The sequence below is a fragment of the Pseudopipra pipra genome, chromosome 4 (assembly GCF_036250125.1).
Source record: "Pseudopipra pipra isolate bDixPip1 chromosome 4, bDixPip1.hap1, whole genome shotgun sequence".
In the NCBI taxonomy this organism is placed as follows: domain Eukaryota; kingdom Metazoa; phylum Chordata; class Aves; order Passeriformes; family Pipridae; genus Pseudopipra; species Pseudopipra pipra.
Window position 1 is genome coordinate 30,728,781 of NC_087552.1, and position 21,951 is coordinate 30,750,731.

Consider the following 21,951-nt stretch of genomic DNA (forward strand, 5'->3'; position numbering starts at 1 on the left):
ATTCACTCTACTAACAGCTGTGCTGTTGGAGGTGCTGTCAAACACTGATGAAACCCATGGGATTGCCTGAGGTAAACTTGAAAGAGAATCATCCAGCAAGCTTAAACTACCAATTAAACACTGACAGTTAAACTGGTGGAATATAAACTGTTCTGTTGTCCACACTGTTGATATTAGCACATACACAGTATTCAAATATCTTTCACTACTGTGGAGATGGCAGCCTTCTGTTAGAGGAAGCTGATGTCTTATGTCAGTCAACTAAATTGCTGTGGAGACTCCGAATTTGTTTTGCCTGTTTCACCTTTTCATTCACATGCTCACTTCAACTTCTGCGCCCTTCTCATCAACTCAACATTTCACTTTCTAACTTCCACACCAGCTTTAGCAGCAGCAGTGATTGATCCGTCCAGTTCCATTTGCATTAGTCTAAGTACCACACTCGGTTGTGCTGTACCAGAAAAAATGAAGCTTTGGGAACGCTGCAATCTGTGATGTAACACTGGCTCTTTGACAAAAAAGATGTTGGTGCTTGGTTTCAAACAGCACTGCATAAAAGCCTCCTTCCTTTCCTAGGGTTGCCATAACAACAAGCAGAGTGCTGTCATTTTGCTAAGTAATGACAATGACAAATATGTAAGAAATGCAAAGGTCTGGGGAACTGGGAGCAAGATTAGAGCTACTCTTCCTGCCTTCACAAAACATTTCACTGTGGATTCATCTTGCAAATCCTAAGCTGTTCCTACGGGAACGTGAGAAATAGCTAGTGTTAGTGCTCTGTGTTGCCTCATTTTCAGAAAGCCAGTGTTGTTCTTGTGGATACTCTGTCAAGACATTGCACAATATATGATCTTGAGCTCACAAATGACAGCAAAAATCTGGAATTAATCCTAATTTTACAGTGAAATAAACTGATAATGTTGTCAGACCTTTTTCTCCTTAGTAGGCAAGAAGTGATTACAGCAAAGATGACATTTTATTGCATGAACAAAATCACAGACAGATGACTCAAGAAGTCAGGGAACTATTATTTGAATAATTCCTCTGTTAACCATGAGAATGGAAAGCATTTTCTTCTTAATTAAATCAAGAATAACACCTAGGACACTAATGAGAAAGAGTAAGAGTGACATTCTTACCACTTCATTGTGAAAGCTGGATTTTTTCAAGTGATTTTCATTTGTGAACACTCACTCTGATTTAATAGAAGAATTAATGTTATTTAATTTTTCCAGGTTGAGGGAAAGTCTGTCCTTTACTGTACATAGCAAAAACATAATTTTCCTTTCAAAATATAAATATTCTCTGCTACTTAGAACAGTAGATTGGCCCACCCAAGCCACTCTATCACTCAACTCACTCTATCTCCCTCAACTGAACAGGGAGAGAAAAAATAACAAAATGCTCATGGGTTGAGATAAGGACAGGGAGAGATCACTCACCAACTGCTGTCGTGGACAAAACAGACTCGACTTGGGGAAAAGTTACTTGAATTTATCACCAATCAAATCAGAGTAGGATAATGAGAAATAAACCCAAATCTTAAAAACACCTTCCTCCACCCCTCCCTTCTTCCTGGTCTCAACTTCCCTCACAATTTTCTCTACCTTCCCTGCCAGTGAGACAGGAACGAGGCTGTGGTCAGCTCATCACAGACTCTCTCTGCTGCTTCTTTTTCCTCCTCAGAGGGGGGACTCCTCACGTTCTTTCCCTGCTCCAGCTTGGGGTCCCTCCTGCTCTGTTGGACATGGGGGAAGATTCTAGCAGCTTCTCAGAAAAACCATCCTTGTAGCCTCCCACTACCAAAACCCTGCCATGCAAACCCAATAGATGAGAGTAAAAAGAAAAAAAGATGAAAAATCACCGCTAGTTTCTTAAACAAGCATTTTGTATGACACACCCTCTGCTTTAAAACACAACTCTCCCTGGATTGCAATGGGGTTGGTAAGCTAAATCAGGACATAGTTGAATATTAAGAGAGCAAAACTTATTGCTATAAAATTTAATGATAGTCCAATCTGTGTTTTAAACTACCTAAAACAGCATTAAAAAAATCAATCCCAAGTGCTTAGTGGTATCAAACAAGGTTTATGAACAGGGACGTAGCTGTAGTAACTGATCTGTCCATATGAAATAATTATTTTCACTTATTAGAAAAAAATTGAAGTTGCATAACTAGCATATAGCATGTGACAAGACAGGACAGAGAAAATAAGTAGGGACTGGTGACACAGAGTGTCCCCCTATGTTTGATCAGAAGTTTCCCTAAATGCCACAAACATTGCTACTTCTCCAGACGACTAGGTTTCCCACTGCAGAACTTCAGGTACTTAAATAAATTAGTCAGATTAGACGGTGAGATATAAGATGTCCCAAGTTCCCCAGAGAAAATTGTGATACCTTCTAGAGGTGATATCTAGCATATAACATCAAGTCTTTAATCATTATTTTAATAATCACGTAATAAATCCAGCAGACAAGTTCTGAGATTTATACAGCCTTGAAACCTTCTGAGTCTCAAAATCCAGGTAATTTCATAGTGATCTTGACATAATAGAAAATCAAAACTTTCATACACCCATATAAACCCTGTTAAGACACATAGACATAACTCACAAAGGATCACATACCTGCAAAGAGTAACCACAGTGAACATTTAAAAAATTTTTTTCTTACCTGCTGCTGCTTCAGAATTGATGCTATCTTTAACTACACAAGTTGGACTTAAGGGCAAAACATCATCATCAAAACTGATCAGATCTCCTTCCACATCTAGTTTATTTTGCAAAGCAGGTGCTGAGGAGTTGGCTGCAGGTGGCAATTCCCCCAGAGACTTGACAACTTTTTCTTGGGCAGATACAGAAGCCCGTGAAGGAGCAGTAACCGGTTTTAGTGAGGCCAAAGACAGGGCAGGATTTTCTGCATAACATGACTTTTTAGGAACAAGAGGCCTTGGAGCAGGAACAGGAAATCTCTTTTGTCCATCACTATTTTCTGCAATTGATCCACTCCTTGCATCAAGAAAATCACTACTGCTACTTTTAACAAGGCCAGGTTTTGGCTTCTTTGGCAGTTCAGGTTTGGTTCCAACACTGCTCCCAGCTACTTCAGGCTGAGGTTGCAATTCCTTGGAAGCTGTTGATTTGTTTTCGGTCCACACATCCCAGTCTTCTGAAATTCTGCTTACCCCTGGCTTTGGAGCAACTACTGGCTTCTTTGTAGTAACAGACCTCGGGGTGAATGAACGAGGGGCAATTTCTGGCTTTTTTGCTAATCCTGAGGTATCATCAGTTCCTTGGGATTCAAAAACTTTGATCCTTGAAACAATACTATTTTGGCTCTTTTCTGTACTCATGCTGCCTGTCACCAAGTGATTGTCTAGTAAGCTGTCATCTGAAAGAGGTGACTGCTGAACTGCAGGTTGCTGCCGTTTTGTGGTGGGCTGGTTCACTTCTTCGCCATTGTCTGTCTCACTTTCAGTACTTTTGACCACAGGTCTGAGATTGCTTCTTGATCTTGGCTTTGGCACAGGACATATCACAGCATTGGGATTTTCTTGGCACCTCTGACCTTCAGGATTTTCAAAGACTATTAAAGGATTCTCATTTTCTGAAGGAGACTTAATCAGGAGAGATGCAGAAGGCCTAGGAGGTTTAGGAGGACTCTGCCCTGTTAACAGAAAAGGTTTCAGTTACCTATTCCAGAATACTTTGTTTATGTTATGGTTTGACAGCCATCAGGATGGTCAACATGATGGTTTTCATTCAGAACTTACCAATGCTTGTGAAAATGCAGTGATCTTTCTAAAAAGATGCATGAAAAAATATACAAACTCTAGGAATAAGCTGAAGGTTGCTGAAAGGCATGGTATCTACACGTTGTAAGTTCAAAACTACTTGTTAACCTGCAGCACTGAGGGGCCTGCAAACAACATCTATACCAAAGAAGAGTACAGCAACTTCCCCAGCTAGGTTTGGACACTTTTCAGTCTGAATGTATGACAGTGCTGCTATTTTGATTGGACATCTGAGCTCCTCAGGCCTCAAAGCTCTGACTGTAATTATGGCTGAATCAAACAAAACTTTCAAGATTTAATTATAGTCTGAATGCAATGGTAACTCTTCAGAAGAGAAGATTTTTATAGAAATTTAACTGTTATTCATATTAAATGCTGCACAGACCAATAATAGAGAACACTGAGGAAACAGAGTAAGGTTTTCATTAAGGAGAAATCCAAATCAGCCTCACCTCGACAGCCTGCAGATTCCCAGTGTGTAGGCACACTAGTTTTTACATTACTTCCTGGCAAATGGCTGATCAGTTCTTCTGGAAAGTCAGTTTGTGTTGCAGAAGTAGTGGTATGTCTGGGAGCAGCAGCATTATTGTTATTTGTTGTATTGACTTGCACTTGATTGATTTCTTTTATCACCTGCTCATATGATGGTGGAAGCTACAAAATAGACAAATATTAATGTACATCCAGATATGATCCTTTAAAAAAAAGGCACCATATAAATTTAAAAATACTAAATTAACATATGCAGAGGAAAAGAACACTGTCATAAAATCTTCTATTCAATATGATGAAAGCCTAAGCAAGCAAAAACTCCGTTCCTCTCTTAATTTGCTTTTTACCTTTGTAAATCAAACACACCTCACATAAATTCATGCTCACCTCAGCTGGAATACGTTCATTTCTTCTCCACTGAGCATGAGATGATGCAGAAGGGAATCCTAATCCCTGAGGAGTGACAGGGCTTGCACCTGGAAACCAGGAGGATGGCCGGAGGGGTTCAGCAGCAACTATTGTAATTTCAGGACGCCTGGAAATGAAGGTAAAGGAGAATAATTATCTAAAACATTTTAAAATAGTTCTTTTAGGTAAAAAACTCCAAGGTTTTCTCTTCATGGGAAATCAAAATAGCCCAGGTCTTTTTGATTTAACCAAAGATAGTTTTCCATGACTTAAAAGCAACTTACTTGACCTTTCTAACAAACACACTTGGGCTTCTATTCAGAGCACCTAATTAAATGCCTAAGCCAGAAAGTAGGTTTATTGGCTTCAGTGAAATAATTTACATGCCTAAAGTACTTAAACACAAGTGTAACTCAATTAGATGGCAGAAGTCTTAGTCTTCATGGGATAATGAGAAGTAATCATGTGCTTGCCCTTAGCCTGCTACAGTGTGAAAACAGTAGGTAGTTAAAACTGCTTCTGGCTGGCTACCTAAAAACTTGTGTGTCCTCAGACCTCAAGGGAAACCTCTCACCGTGCTTAAGTGGGGCAGAAGCAGCCTCATGAAGCCTTTGGGACAGGGCCTCTTTGCTTACAGCATCGAGTACACCAGGGACTTCCGTGACAGTGAAGGCCCCATAGGTACTACCCCTGGTTTATTGCTGTACCAGCTGCTTTAGAGCATAAGCTGCAGGGATGGCCCGCGTTCCCAGACCATGGCTCCCAGAGCACCACTGATCCAGCTGGAGTCTCACACAACATACACTTTGAAAAGGGAGTTTTGTGAGTAGACAACGCATCTGCTTACAGAAGGGTCTGCCTGCTAACAGAAATAAAACTGCAGAAGCGTAACTCCTAAAACTATTGTAAAAACAATAAAAAAAAAAGAGGGGTACAGTTCCTTCACATCTAAAATAATGGCAGATTCAGTTCACCAGCTATCCAGGCTGATGACCTCCTTTCTCAGTGCCCTTTGAGCAACTGAAAGGAAGCCTGAAAGTGTGCTTATTTTCATTGTGAAATGATCCTGTAAACAGATGTCAGGAGAAGAAAACAGTTCTGCAGAGGTTTGACGGTTGGTTGCATTCTCTTTTTGAAGACACAAAAAAAGTTGATGAGAAAACTCATCAAACTCTTAACCTACCCTGTGCTTAAGAATCATGGTATTTCTATTTTATTCCAAGTCTAGTTTATTTTTAAACACACTAAGGATAGAGAAAAGGAAAAAAAATAATCTAGAGGAGACCTAACTGCAATATAAATAACGGCATCATACCTTCTATCCCTCTGTTGTTCACTATGGCTAGAGGTCCGAGAAGCTATTCAAAGAAAAGAAACAAAAGTTTTGAAAAGGTTAAAACACACTGTCACAGGAACATAAAGAGGATAATAGCAGAGCTCTTACCAATCCACTATCAACGACACGGAGAACACCGAGCATCTGATCATAAATTCCAGATTTTAAGAGTGGCCAAGTTTAAAAAAAAATTATTTGCATTAAATATGAGAAGCTTTTAACACATTTAGGGTACAGTTTCATAATCATTTAAAGTCACTCTATGTCCAAGTTACCACCAAGAGAGATTGTCATGTCTCCTATATTCTTCCTTGCCCCATGCTCTTGCATTCTGCATTGTGTTAAGAAAAGTTGAAACTTTTTTTTTCCTTAGTTAAAACAATGCATGAATAAAGCAACAAGAAGTGTTAAACATGTCTGACTTTTCCTTTTGATGGATCATTTCTGAGACGTTCTCTTTAATCTTTTTTAATGTCTCTGTTTGTTTTTATAGATGGGAAAGGTACTAAGGCACAGAATCTAAGAAGGTATTTCACCCTCCATTATATAAAAAGAAAAAATTAAATGTTCCAGCTAGATATTTGCTAAAGTTTAATCACTTGTTTGATTAAAAGTTAGAAATATTTCTCTTTTTTTCAAACCATGTGTTTAAGTTACATAAAACAAGCAAATCCTGACACTTTCATTTTTCTAGTTTTGCCATATTTACATTCAAATAATTTTTTTTTTCAACGGCCACATTATATTTTCATTTTGATTTCCTTAGAGAAAAAAGAAAATTATCCAAGGGACAAATTTTTGCATAGCAAGTGCAATTCAGGAAGCGGTAGAATCTCATTGTGCAACAGCCGACATTGTGCTGTCCCTGTCCCGTGCCATCACAGCACCATTAGCCGAAATCAGCCAAGCACACTCGATCCAAGTTGCAGAGTGTTGCGTCACACATACCTCTTCGACAGGGCATTTTGGATGTGCACTATTCATGAGTGCTAAAGGAAAAAAAGAAGGGGTTACAGAAGACAAAGAGGAGGCGAAGGAGAACGAACTAAGGCTTCAGAGCACCAGAAACCACGATCAAATGGGTTAGTCATGCAAGGACAGTGCATGTGCCAGTGTTGCAAGGAGCCAACTGTAATGTCTATTAACAAATAGTGTCTTAAAAATGAAAATAAAATTAGATTTTATTTCTAGCTGCATGTCAATTTTAACAGTGACTCTTCAGAAGTTTTCCTTGCAAAAAATTAACCATGAAGACTATAAATGAACATGGAAATGTCCACTGTATGGCTCAACAAGGAACCACTGTAGGAATGAGGAGAGGGAAATCAAATCTCTTTGAATGCTTTTTTAGCTTAAAATCATGGTTTATTTGGGTCTGCCCTTTTTACCTTCCAAAAGTAATGGTTTACACTGACGAGTTGATACAGATGCAAAAAAGGCTGGGATCTCATAATTTATACTCTCACCTGTCAAAGAGCTATGGGCAGGCAAGTTGAACCCAGTAAGAGGCACACCTCTTACCAAACTTTTGGGTATGACTGCTCATCTGCTAAACGAGTTCTGTAAAAAGTGTTTGGCTAAGATAAGTAAATATAAATCCCCTACACCTCATCTTCACTTTCTTCTTCAGACATCTTAACACAGCATTGATCTAATACACACATTGGAAGAAAAAAACTCAAACTGAATCAAATCAACCAAACCCAAGATTACTTTAGGAAAGAGGATGGAAGAAAGTGTTTGTTTGGTAAATGTATTCAATACAAAGGCTTGGGTTATAGCTGAATTACAATGATAAGGGTGTGAGAAATAAAACCTAATTAATAAGGAATGTAAAACTGAATTGATAAACCTGTCACCTAATTCCATTATTTCTTCATGTCTCAGTAAATTCTACATGCTGTTTTCTCCTGTGAGATTCTAAATCTGCTTCTATTTATCAAAATTACTAAAACAAATAGGAAAAACCTAAAAGCAGTTTGAAATACCTATTTCATTTCTTAACATAGGTCAAAAAAATGCACTGAGGTATTTACGCAATCCATAAAACTCCAAATTTCAAGTGAAAACAACACATTTACAATATTTATATAAAATAACACTTTACTAGTAGATATAAATATGTCTCTTTAAAAGGACTAATATCCAAGCCATCACATTTGTTTTCAGAATGTGCTCATTCTGCTTGGAAAAAAAAAATCTCCCAGGCATTTCTGGAATCAAGTTACTTCCATGTGTATAAACATTTAATATAAATATTTATTTTTTAATGACACTGACAAAGTTCTTCCCTCCTTCCATCAACATCTCCTCTCTTTTTGCTGTCACATTCTTTTTAAAACCCCACTTTTAGAACATGTTTTTTTCTGGAAGCTCTTTAGAGGATTTAAATCCACAGTAGAAGCAGAGGTGAAATCAACTGCATCTTCTGCTCTCAGGTATTCCACAAATGCTAGACAAAAGAAAATATAAACTTTCCAAACAATCCTTGCCCCCAGACTTGCAGGGGGTTTATTCCTTTACCATTTCAAACAAAAGAATTTAAATTAAAAAGTGTATGAAAGAAGACACAAATTGGTAAAATATGGTACACACCTGAGTTAAAAACACAAGAGAAAAACCTGCAGCTATTTTTCTGGCCTTGTGGTCTTTCGATCTTCTAAGTCTATACTTTATTCCCTTTGTGGATTGCCTTGAAAAAGCATGGTACTAATTTTCGCCTCATATTTCAAATTACGACAGCTTTAAGATTTGAAAAACCTTTCTTCCATCAGGGGAGTCAGTGGAAATGTATTTCAGTGCTGGTTGGTACACTGGCAACTGAAAACAGTTGGATTCTCAACTTCTACACTAAGAAATGCTCAGGGTGAGAATTACTGACTTTTCTAGAAGATTATGCTTAGGGGTATTTAAATAAAAGGTAAGCAAAGAAGTTACAGAAGGGGTGGGAGAGGAAAATCTCAGTGTATAAAATCCCCACTTCTTCACCTTATAACTTTTTTGGTCTTGGGTGGGGAAAAAAATCAAATCAACCCATAAAATTGTCACTATTTATTTCTGGTAGTGTCAACATGGCACTTTATTAGTTAGTGTCAATGAGGCATTTAAATGTGTTTAACCTAGTATAATAGAATTTAAACAAGGATTAATGGTAATACTGTAAATAGAGGCCAGATCAGTGACTTACAGATTCATCTTTTGTACATTTCTTACAAGCATTACTTAGTGGGCTTTTATCCATTATTTTTAAAAGTGCAGAGGTAAAGGGTACTCTATTTGTGCTGTATACTTATGTTTCAAATATTTGTCCTCTACTGTTTCTCTGGGTCCTACTGTTCAAGTGCAGTTAATGTCACTCATATTTGAAACACATTAAGATTAGGGTGCAGGGGGGCATTTTAAGCAATGAGATCAAAATGCCTGTGTAAGTACAACAACCATTACACCACAAACCCATAAACTTTGATGCTACAGACAAGCTGGAGGCAACAGAAGTCTGATATGCAGATATGAGCCTTTGGAAAAGAGCTGAACTAGAATTTACAGTATTTCAGGCAACTTTTTTAGGCAATATAGAGGCAACTGAAGTTAATTCAAGGATTTGCTCAGAGATAACGTTCTGCTGTGAGCTTTGAGTGCTTCCACAATATGTACACTGCATAACAATATTTGCATGCTCTCTTTGCATAGCAAATCTCTATGAAATACTGAACAGTTTTGTCATTGCAGAGTGCTTTAAAAGCAAGTTTCATTTTGCATTAGATTGGAAACATAACCTCAAATAGCCCAAGTCTTTCTACAAGGATGATGTGTACCAATATTTAAAACCACACCTTCTTTGAATTCTTTGTAACACCAGGCTAGACGTTTCTACCACCAATCCTATAAAATATGTAGACTATTAGACTGAGAAGTTATTTATTTCCCTATATAGATGCCTAGGAATGAAGTTTATTCATTATATTGCAAGGAGAGTCTCCAGAGCAGGCAAACACTCCCCCCCTTCCCTACAAAGTAATCCACTTGGAAGAGCGGACAGAAGAGTCCCATGCAAGAGGCCATGCTTGTAGTCCTTGCAGTATCAAAGTTGTTACATGGTTGCAGAGGTCCTTCTTCAGGGAACACTAAAAGGATCAGATAATCAAGCCAAAACCAGAAAAAAAAATATTTAATTTTGCCCAAGATCTGATTAGACTATTTCTGTAGATGTGGAGGTTCAAACTAATTAAAACTTTTCATGCATCTCTGAAGTAAGAGAGTTGAAGTTTTTCTCCAAAACTGTTTCTTGGCACAAGAGGGAGGTCTTGCTCCTTTTCTCCTAGTTCTGTTTCCAGGCACCTCAGGGAAATGTTAGGTTGTCTGATTTTAGAGCTGGGCTGATTTAATGCTTGAATGTAGCTAAAGAGATGGTGATGCCCAATTCCCCTTCCAAACATGGATTTTTGTCTCCTCCTGAATGAACATTAGCACTCATATGACCCCACAGTGAGTTCAGAGTGTTAAATGAAAAAAATAAGCACTATCTGCACACTTTTTGTCCTGTTTAATCTCCTTTCCAGCAGCACAGGGGAAGGAACGTGCCACCCCCAAAAGCAGTCTCTACTTCCTGCCTCTGCTTCCTGGTTCCAGTGCTCTGCGCAGCATCAGGAAGGGAATTGATCAAAAAAATAACATAGGGGGGTAACAGGGATTCCTCTTCCCACCCCCAGTGTGGTCATATGCCCTTTTCACAGCTGATCTAACTTCTGGGCTCCAAGAGGCTGGCATTGCTGCTGAATAAAATCTTCATAACTACACCCTGTAGTTTCACTCAAATTGGACAATTACAATTTAGGAAGGCACTTCACTCCTACCTACACCTTTACTTGGGCTGTACGTTTCTGCCTCTGCACCATTCCCTGCACTATGCCAGCCCAAATGTTTGTGCAGATGGGGAAGAGAATGAGGTCACGGAATTGATCTGGTTGGGAAAATATGGGAGCCAAAAGAATCTAGGAAGCCCCCAAACAAAACAAACAAAAATGAAAAACAAACCAAACCCACAGCCAAAAATGGCTGCAAAACTGCCAAATGGAAAGCCACAGCCTCAGAGTGCATACAAGCTGTTACACGTCCTTCATTCAGCCACATATTTGCTTAGGACAGAATGAGAATAGAACAAGCCTACAGGTTATTTCAACATTTTAGGGTAAGAGACTTGCTTCCATAGCCCTGCTCCTTAACAACACCCTGTTCTGGATGAGTGGAGAAGCGAGTGAAAACACTGTTCCCCTTTGTCTCACTGCTGCAGCACTTGGCTTGCCTCTTCTTACTTTCTTTGGCATTCTCGTGCATGTTGCTGCGCTGGCGTCAATGGGAAAAGTTTCGCTGATTTCAGTGGGAGCTGGGTTAAGTGGTGTGTCCTGGCCTGAGACCATCATGAAAAATCCTAGGGTAACTTTTTTGAAGAGCTGAGATTAAAAGACTACTCCTGAGCAGATCTCACGTTCACATGCTTGCTTTGTTCAAGTTATGTTGGGTTCTTTTCTGAATTCTATGGAACGATCAAAGAACTGAAAATGACACCATCTTTCTGTGCAGAGTTGTAGTCAGGCTGACAAAGGAAAACAAATCCTCCTTCTCTTCAGCCACAAGACAGACTTCTCAATACAAAGTGATATACAGCATTGTCCACAGGTGGGTAAGTTGAAACTCTGTACATGCTTACCATGTTTCTTGAAAATTTGAGAATAACAACCCACAGAAGCTTTGTTTGAGAAATAAAGAAAGATTTCTAATTCCTTTAGGGAAATATACTTTTCTAGATAATACCATAGCTTTTCCAGATTAATGTTAAGGGGAGTTAGGAATTATTGTGTCTATTTTAATTTAGGTCAATTCACAGGATCCGTTACTGGTATACAAAGAACTATAGTTTCATATACAATGCCTTGCTATGTGCATGGATTTTTTTTTTCTAGCCTATTATCTGAATAATTCACATGGTACTTATACTTCATCATAGCTATTCACATATTAATATTAATAAGTAAATAGCACATGAGCCACAGCTTCCTGACTAGATTTTTACTTGATTATGCCTCAAGACAAAGTATCATTTGCCACTATATTTTCAAAAACACAGATATCAAATGCCTAATGATCTCCTAGATGGTGTCTCACTTAGGCAAGGTACTGGGGCTTAGGCAGTCTGAATCAATTTCGGACTCCACCACAAAAGGCCCTCTGTGATCTGGTGCTCTCTGTTTTCCAGTCTCCATCCATAGCAGCAACAGTACAGATAAAGTGCTGCATTTTAACTACAGCATCATGCAGACTTGCTCTGAGTAAAGCTTTCATGATGTCCTTTCACTACCTCCAATTTAATCCATACTAATGAGTCCCTGACTAATAGGTCCAGGAGAAACAGATCAGTAGTACACACACTAATTTATTTTTCCCCATAGCAGAATCCTTAGGGTTGTTTCATTAATATGAAATTGGAGTCCTGGACAGACAGGAAGTAAAAATGAAAAGTGGAAGAAAGAAGCAGCATAAAATACTTTGAAAGATGCAGCTGAAAACATTCTCTGCCTGGAAATATCATGAGCAGGGAAAAGGGAAACGGAGTTAAATGATGAAATCGAGGAAGAAGAGCTTGGACTCTCATTCAAGATTTATTAACAATTTTTTGTTTTCCAAAATAAGCCCATTACATGAGTATAATCCTGTTCCAGTACAGTCAATGACCAGTTGCTGCAGATTTCTACTAAAATAAAACAATCTTCTGTTTTGTCAAGTGAACTAAAAATTGGCATATGTAACCCAAAGCTCTTCAGAGATGGATCACATCTGTGCACAGATGCATTAGTGGACAAATAAGAGAATGTTACTAACTGGAAATAAGGAACAGCCCATCAGCAAAGCAAAAAGATGGTCTAAAAACAAGAAGAGAGAGAAAAATTATAGACCCCCAGAGCCTGCTAGCTACTTTGTTTTCACATGCAAAGTTAAACAGTTACTAAAAATGAAGATGTATCAATCTTACAATATTATAGTTTTCAAGAAATAGGAAAAGTAGACTTACATCTCTTGATTGCTGCTCTTATGGATGACAAAGGTCCTTGGCTTAATGGAGGAAAAAAAATTATTACAATGTGGTTAATGTCTCAAAGAGGAAACAACTAAGTAACACCATGCAGAAATTCCCCGTATATTTTAAAGGGTCTGCCAAGCTCATTTTTCCCCTACGTTGTTATCGTACAAAAACTTATCCAAAACTCCTGAAGTAAACAACCATACCCAACCCCTTCTAACGAAAACCAGGTTACAGTTCAGCTTCAAGACTCTGCAAAGATAGAAAGCCTATTATTAAATGCATTATTTCTCTCAATTGTGCATTGAAGTTCACGTTCTGTTTCCTGTGGGTGTGTATATTCGCAGATTATAAGCATTTAATGACTCAACATTCTCAGAAATAAATAAAACACAGCCAAGTAAAAACTTACAGCCTCTTTGCTAAATATTTTTAACAATTACTTAACAATTTGTCTTCTCTTTCAGTCCAGATTGCATTTTTCAGTACTAACTTGGTGGGTGGGGTTAGGCAGGAAGACAACATGACCAAAAATTTGTTGATGCACAAGGATAGAAAAATGTTTCCTTTTGCCAACTCATCTGTTTTCTTGGTAAGACTAAGGTTTCTGATGCTTCTCTTCAGAATGTCTGACTTAACAGACACAGCAGTCCTTACTATTTTTGCAGATAAAAATCAAATTTAATTTGGGATTACCACTTTCAGAAACATTGCTAACTTGAAGGATATAGTACCTCTACTTTGTGCAAAGCTACAGAGGAGATTAAAAGAACCAAACAAACACAACAAACAACTAGTTCAGAAAAAAATGGTTTTTTCCTCTTTTTTCCTTTTTTTTTTTTCCACAAGAGGTAAAGAATACTTATTGGTGAGAAACTTCTGGAAGTGCTGAATAGTCTTTTTAAAGGCTGAAAATAAATAGACTATATCTGATTCAAATTAATACAATATTCTAATTACAACACAAAGGTATACTATCAGTCTTTTCCAGAAACATTCTACCACCAGCCTTCATCAGCAGTAGAATGTTAGTACAGGGAGGGCATTAGCATTTTAACTCTGCTCTCCCTCTGACTGCAACAGGCAGTGCAGCACACCAACTCTGTCAGGGCTCAGTTTAGCTCCACATGCACATGATAGCTGCAATTACTCCAGTGGGATGAGGAACAGGGGGATTTGGAGGAGAGAAGAAAGAGACAGTCAAAAAGGATGTGGATGAAAAACGTCCTCCCTCTACAGTCATTCTGGAGACTAATTAAGACTAGAAATGCATGTTGCTCTGATTGAACTGTTTTCTGAAATAGTCTGGCTACTCTAGGATAAACAATGCCTGTTTGTCTGGTTTCAGAAACAGTTCAAATGTGGCTTGGCCCCAATCCACACTGCTAACATTTCTATCAGTCATATTTCACTCTGCATTCTCAGCAGAAAAGGGTTCTAATTTTCCTTCAAAGTGTCTCATCATAATAGAGCCTTATCTTTAAGAAACACTTTCAGTTGTGTGTTCCTCACAGATGTACCCCAGACTCCCTTTTTAACTCTTCGTATCTCAAGTCTCTTGCTTTTGGATGTTCATTTTGGAAGCTTTATTCTTCTGCTTCCATTTCTGTTTATAACTACAATTTTTAAGGTTTTAATTTAATCATATTTAGTATCATACAGGAAGGACACCGAAGTCTGGTAACATGAATCTAAAATCTTCTGGAGCAGCAATAACTTTCTATACTCAGAATTCAAGATTTACCTAAGTTTTATAGGCAGAAATTAGAAAATCTATAAAGTGTGCATATTCAAGTATCAGTAAGAATGAAAAGGAACACGTTAAGTTTCTTTCTTCCACTAGCAAAAGCCCTTTGACCCACTGCGATTTGCCTCGGAATCTGATAAGCACTTTCATATACAAGCAAGTATTTTTAGCTAGAAATCATAGGAGTCATCATGCAGACACAAGTTTGAGCTTTCCATGTGACATGAGGACCAAAAGGATATAGAACACATTTTTAAAATCAAAATGCAAAGAACAAAGATGCAAAACCTCTCATGAAACCAACTTAGTGAAGTTGAAGCATGGATATATCAAGAGCAAGGCAGTTCAAGTATGCAACTACTTGTGTAATTTAGAACCCAAGATAATATGGTTCTGTCAGAAAATTTATGAGCTCACAGGCAAAACAAGCCGTTAACAGACAGTTCTTCTTTTCCACTTTCCATTAACAGGTCACCCATCAACAACCTTTTGGCAAAGCACTACATTTCCTGTCCCAAGGAGAGTTTCATTCACATCTAGCTTACAATTATTTCAACCCTTTAAAAACTTGGAAATGAGAGGGGATGCATTATTTTTTTCCACATGAAGCCCTGTAAAGGAACTGCAAGCTTCATAACTTTGTTACATATTAAACCCCAGTAACTTAAATAAGATGCTGTTCTTGAGGCAACTGGTGATTTTGCCCATACCTTAAGCTGAGCTAATCCCTTCCTGCTCCACAAGCAACAATTTCTGGACTCTTACCCTGTCTTGCAAAGAGAGAAGTGATAAGATTGCTAATACCCGCCTCTGTTCTGCAGTTAATGACATGTTTTCTCTCAAGCCATCCAAATAATTAACATAACCAAATCAAATTTAATTCTCCTATTTGATGAGGTAGGAGCTGCATCAATTACTATACTGCATGGTCCTTGCCTCTTTCCCACCTCCTCCTCCTGTCCATAAGGCATGGTAATGAACCAGAGCGCAGAGAAAATCCTCACAAACACACATGCTGAGGAAAAAACTAATACACATGGGACCGGGATCAGAGTCCTGGTCCCAGTGTGACTCCCCTAACAGACCTGAGGGGACAGTGTGCCAACAACTAGCCCCTGGGGGTGGGGGACAGCAGCTCCTTTGTCGCCCTGCAATGTACACAAGCAAAGTCCAAACTTATGTTGCCGGAAGAAAACAGTGCAGACAGCAGAAGTTTCTGAGCATTTAAGACTGATAAACATTAGCTCCAACAACACCACAGTCATATCTAATATGGAACAAGTAAAGATGCAAACCATTCATCTACACCCTCCCTCTCCCCAATTCAGCATGCAGGAGAGCAATTCCTCTCACATCTGCACATTTATCCTAGACCTTGCTCACTGTTAATTTAAAGCACAAACTTTGTTTCATTTCCAGCTACGGCAGAAGCTTTGTTGAGCTTCCCCTGTCAGCCCCTCAAAACCCACCTCTGTCTGGTCCTTCGTGCACCCAGACAACCCCAGTCAATAGGTTCAGAGGGGATCTGTAAGCTGCTGTGCCTGCTATGCTGAAAGCAGTTGGGTACTTTAAGTCAGCAGTAATATGAAAAGGGCCCCATGGGTCACCATGTCTGAAAGATAAAGAACATGGAGTGGTGTGTTTGAAGCTGTTAAACACCTACTCCCTCTTCCTTGGCAGGTTTTACTCTGGGTTTCAAGGACGGGTTTTCTAAATATAAACACTCGAGGAAAATGCTTCAAAAGCCTATTTTAGGTCTGTGCATTAGGGAAATAAAATTGCCACAAACTAGACTGGTCAGAGCTGTAAACTCTTTTTTTAGCAGAGTAAGTGCAACTACTGTGCATAAACCAGGGTCTCTCCCTCATTAGGGGCTCTGCTTCAACACTTACTTGACTGAGCAGTGGGTCTCTTCAAACGCAACTCCAGTGCAGCTACAGTATTTCTCAAAGGCCCGCTCCTGCGGGGTGACTCCTGACCCAACACAGCAACTACGGGAGTATCACTCACCTCGACAGTCCCTGCAGAGCTGAGGAGGGGAGGTGCTGTTTAAGTGGAATAAAGCTCAAATCACACAGGCATCTTTGAGCAAGCAGGCAGGGATTTGTGTCTGCCCGGAGCAGGACAGCTACCTAAGCAAAGAGGCCAGGAAGTTCTGGACTACCTGTTTCCGGAGCAGCATCATCTCCAGCTCAGCCAAGGGCACCCCACAGACGCATTCCCACCAGCTGGCTGACGGTGAGGCAGCTCTGCTTCTGAGCACAAACAGGCAGAGGAGTGCTGGACTTTGCCTACCTCTGGAGAGCACAGGCAGGAGTGGCAGGTGACTGCTCCCTTCCTGCCTGTGAGCATAACCACAAACACCTAGGGAAGGTCTCCCCCGGCTATCTACAGTCTTCTGCTCCACAGGCTGTGGTACTGCTTGGGATACAAAAGACTTCCCAAGCTACCATCCTGTCTCAGCATCTCTCCTTCATCTACCTCCATCACTCTCCTAATGGTTTGCACAGGATTCTCAGCAGGAATTGGGCACTCCTCCATATTGCCTGCTCCCTTTATCAGAACCAGGACCTTTGGTTTATTTATCTAAACTGACATAACCATGAATATTCTACAAGAAAACTGATTGCATCGCTTTCAGACATCACTCTAGAAATACATAAAAGCCTGGAGGGAAAAAAAAGAGGTAACAAAAAAATAATGAAAAAGAATGTTCACTTGTTCTAAAATACTAATATTCTGAAGCATCTATTCCAAAGTCTCAAAATTTACCCTTTACGTCAAGTTATATGAACGTTTCATACAGTATCAGTCCTTAGGTTCACATACCCATGTAAAAGTTCAATGTATTTCTAATTATGATGGTTATTGACCCTGTCTTATACACACACACACACGCAGAGTAGAAAGAACTAAAATGTTGCTATTTTTAATGTCTTGTGACTTCTTTGAATGTGAGCCAAGAATTTTAAAATAGCTAATGCTGAAATTACTGTGAAGCAAAACACTAGTTTAATAAAAGGCATCACATATTCCTCTCAGTTACTTTAGAAATCATGCCACCTTTATAACAGCCAGTGTACTACAGTGGAACATTTTAAAAACTTATTAGAAGACATTATTCGAAATACAAAATGTTTAAAACGTCACCTAAATGATTTTACTGCAGACTGAGTCACAGAAAGACGTTAATAATTTTACAGCTAAATTGAGGGTGGTGCAAAAGATCAGATTTATCACCACTTGCAGACCAAAGACAGATCTATTGGTTCAACCAAAAAGCTCCTAAAGCGAGAACAGAAGACTCACAACTATCCCAAATTCATGATGTGGGTGCAGTAGACAGAACCATATTAATCCCGTGGATTAAATGAATCTACACTGAAAATGTATCCACATGATCAGCCTCTTCAATGCCTCCACTGCAGAGGAGTCCCAGTCTCCCAGCTGATATGTGTAAATTCACTCACAGGGCACATGGAGCCCAGGTGCAGTTTCCCCATTAGTGTAAGAGAAGTGGACGCTGCGTAGCCAATAGTCCCACCTGCCCCAAGATCACCATTTCCACCAGCTTTCTTTTGTTGGTGCTGGCATGGTCACAAGTCTGCTGGATCAGCCATGTGATTTTGTTAACAACAAAGAATCCCATCCCAAATACCCTGATTATTTTTCAGCCAGACAGGCCAACTGCTCCAGCTGGCTGCAGAGCCACACAAGCATCAGGGTGGCACTGGAGAAGCGATGGGAGCAGACAGACAGGCAGGCCAGCAGCAGTCCTTGGGGTAAGCAGCTCAGCCTCTACTCACAAAAACAAACCTTAAGTCTATGACTCTGCAGCTAATCTGACAGCAAATCACCAAATGCTGGTTATGTTTCATGTCAGCTGTTCTTCTCATCCTTCAGTATCGGTTTGTTATCGAAAAACTCTTTCATTTTTTTTCCTGTTAGTGTTGGTCATCCATATTGGCCCACTAGGAGATCAGACAGGTACTAGAAAAACACAGTTGGCAGCAGCCTGGCACCACAGTGGTCTTTCTGTAAAATCAAGATGCACTTGCATGTTCTCTGCTAAATTATGGGGTATTGTCATGGCCCTGTGGGTACAAGAGGCTAATGAAGATCTAGTCACCTAAGAAATCACATGCTCAATAGTACGGATCTGGTAATCTATGAAATTAAGACCTACCCTCACAATAATTTTACCTCTCTCTTGGGTCCAGCCCCAAAAGCAAGTAATCCTGAACCAGTAATTAAGTCCAGCGACAATTCAATCCTCATCAATATGCTGAGGATGTCTGCTTCTGCATCACTTAATGAATGCCGCAACTGCGACTTCCCACTGTCTGGACAAGTGAGGATGTAGTTAAGAAGCAGCTAAAATCCAGCTGCTCTGCTAATTAAAACAGCTCACGTTGATCAGCATAGGGAAATCCTTCCAGGAATTGCTCTCTAGCTGTTTCTTCAACCACTTTTTACATATTCATGTGCCTGTCACTGTCATACTTGGGGATTGTATTTCAGCAACTGAACCTTCAATTTTAAGGCAGAACAGAGGCAGGAAGTCAAAGCAAATCATGGCAGCAGATGATAACATTTCACACTTTGATTCCCACAGCAACCTAGAAGTCATGAGGTTACAACAGCTTCCACACTTAATAACACAGCTTAGATCTTAAAGCTGAAACACCTCCCAAATTTTTTGTCAATCTGAGTCACTCAGTGTGCAGCCTGAACTAACTCTCTCCTGATCCAGAGCTACAGATACACCAGCTAGATTTCCATGAGCATTTTCTTTCAGTCAACAACCTGAGCTGAACTGCTCCTTGCCCCACAATGGCTGTACAAACACGTGCATTCCAGAAAGGCAAATCCTTAGACCATGATTCAGGTCATGCTCAGTCTTCATTGTATATTGACTGATTCTAGCTCCCAATAAAATGTACATGACAAGAAGACTTTGGTCTTCCTGGAACAGCTAAAAAGATTCCCTGCTATGCCATCTATCAACATATTTTTACTCACTGCTGTGATAAGCCTGCTTGTATGTTTTGATTGAAATCAGTAAATAGTATTTATGCTTTAATAACAATTTAACCTTGGTAGTAAATAATTATAGCAGTAGAAAGCACTTATAATTGTAATAATAGCATAATAGCAATGTAGCACTGCAAATGTAAATGCAAGTATTACTGAATTGTCATAGTGATAAGTGACAGGATATTTGGGCCCAGAGAGCAATATATTCAGACACAAAAGTAAGGGTTAAAAAATGGAAGGGAAGAACTGGCTCTTTTAGATACAATAATTTAGCTGTAAACTGCAGCTTCTTCTGATGGAAATTCTTTACCACTAAAAGTCTTATGTAGTTTCTGCATTTGCACATGGGGAAAGATGACAGTGCCCTACTTCTACAGTTAAAGAGTACAAATCAGAGCTTATTTCTGAAAAATGGTGCTTTGATTCAATTATTTGCAGTTACATTTCAGTCAGTAAATCAAAGCCCTCTCTAGCCACTGACAGGACATTCTGCTTGCTTCTTACCCTTCTGTACATCAAATACAACCTGGTGGCTGAATGAGCTCCAGAACCTTTGTAATTGGCATCGCAGATGAATAAAACCCGGGTTAATCATGAAGGATGGAGCAGGACAAAGGAATAAAGAAAACATGTAGATCTGGATCTACAGGATTCAAGATATCTTTACAGGACTTTAACTATTATGAAGTATGGATATCAGATTTTCTTCAAATAGTTTCTATATTTTATAGAATATATAAGTATAGCATTAAGATTAAAGTTTTGTAAAGGGGAAAAGTGGTATGTTAATGTCTTCAACTGACTAGAAACATTAATAATGATTACTAACAAAACAGATAACATTTGCTTTGCAGCAGTGAGTATCTTAAAACCCTATCTGCTGATAAGCAAAGAGAAAACAATAGGGGATGGGTGGGGAAAAATCCCCCAAAGAAATTAAAAGATGGGTGTATTTGGGCTGGCCTTATGAAAACACAGAGGCTGAGAAGCTTTTGAATAGAATAAAGCAGAGCATGGCCAGAGAAGAACAAGGAGAAACTAAAGGGTGTTGACTGCAAGGGCGAGAACTCAGCAGGATCCAGAGGACGCAGATGCTGGGGGTGAGGAATCCAGCAGAGAAAGCTCAGGTGCTTGCAAGTATACAGACTTCAAAGACATCAGAGCAGTAATCAGACTGAAGGAACAATGTATAGGTGTTTCTTATTTTGCCTAGATCTGTTTGTTTCCTGTGTAAAAATAATCTGTAAAATACAGGCCTGTTCGCTTCAATTATTGTGCATCCTTTAAGGAGGAAACTAGAGTACAAGGAAGGAGTTCCTGGGGAACCTTAAGGCATCTAAGGCCTGAGACAGGAGTCTCACTTCCCAGGAACAGTACCAAATAGTTTCTACACTCAGCAGCTGAAACAGTATCTGGATCCTGTCTAGTCAGAGATTAACAGCACATGATTCAAGCACTGTAATACAAAAGCCAGCCATTTGAGAAGTACCTAAAATGTAAAGTTCAACCTAACCCATAGAACTGGGATTATGAGAAGTGTTCAGTGCTGGTGTGATCTCAGTGCCAAAAAAGCAGTTGAGCACCTTTGAGAATTTCAAAGTTCGACAACTGCAAATGCTGAGCTCTTTGACAAGTCCATTCCATAGGCTTTCTGTGCTCCTTCAGTCTAATTCAACTTCTTCATAGGTCAGCCAAGTCAAATAAGCAGCAGGAAATGTGCTGGAGGTTAAGCTTTAGTTGAGTGAGGAAATAAAAGAAATTCTCTCATTGTTTTAATTATAGAGGTATGTTGAGAGCAAGGGCATTTCTTGTGAAGGGACAGTCTACAAGACAGAAATAATAATACATATGCATCAAACATGGTGAAGTCTTAATTCAGTGCTTAAAATGAGAAACAAAAAATCAAAAACCCCTCCACAGCGTAAATGTGAACCAACAGCCAAAAGATGTGCTTAAGAGTACTCTAAGGTCATCTGTATAAAGAAACATATTGGCTTCAAACTGGCCATTTATACTTATAAATAAATCATGTAACAAGCAGCAGAAATGCTAATTTTCAA

General features: G+C 39.2%; 1 protein-coding gene across 3 annotated transcripts in view; it reads right to left on the reverse strand.

Moving 5' to 3' along the window:
• SH3D19 (SH3 domain containing 19) overlaps positions 1-21,951 on the reverse strand; it is an 87,052-nt gene that overhangs the window by 28,763 nt on the left and 36,338 nt on the right. Inside the window, exons 1-7 of one of the 3 annotated variants that reach the window (XM_064652220.1) lie at positions 17,019-17,033; positions 13,099-13,139; positions 6,981-7,021; positions 6,012-6,054; positions 4,676-4,823; positions 4,249-4,450; positions 2,677-3,669 (exon numbers count right to left, since the gene is read on the reverse strand). In XM_064652220.1, the coding sequence (XP_064508290.1) occupies positions 2,677-3,669; positions 4,249-4,450; positions 4,676-4,823; positions 6,012-6,054; positions 6,981-6,996 (1,402 nt within the window). In that variant the 5' untranslated portion in view covers positions 6,997-7,021; positions 13,099-13,139; positions 17,019-17,033. Of the gene's footprint in view, positions 1-2,676; positions 3,670-4,248; positions 4,451-4,675; positions 4,824-6,011; positions 6,055-6,980; positions 7,022-13,098; positions 13,140-17,018; positions 17,034-21,951 lie in introns of those variants that run through there. The other 2 variants (XM_064652219.1, XM_064652218.1) reach the window with 2 other exon arrangements.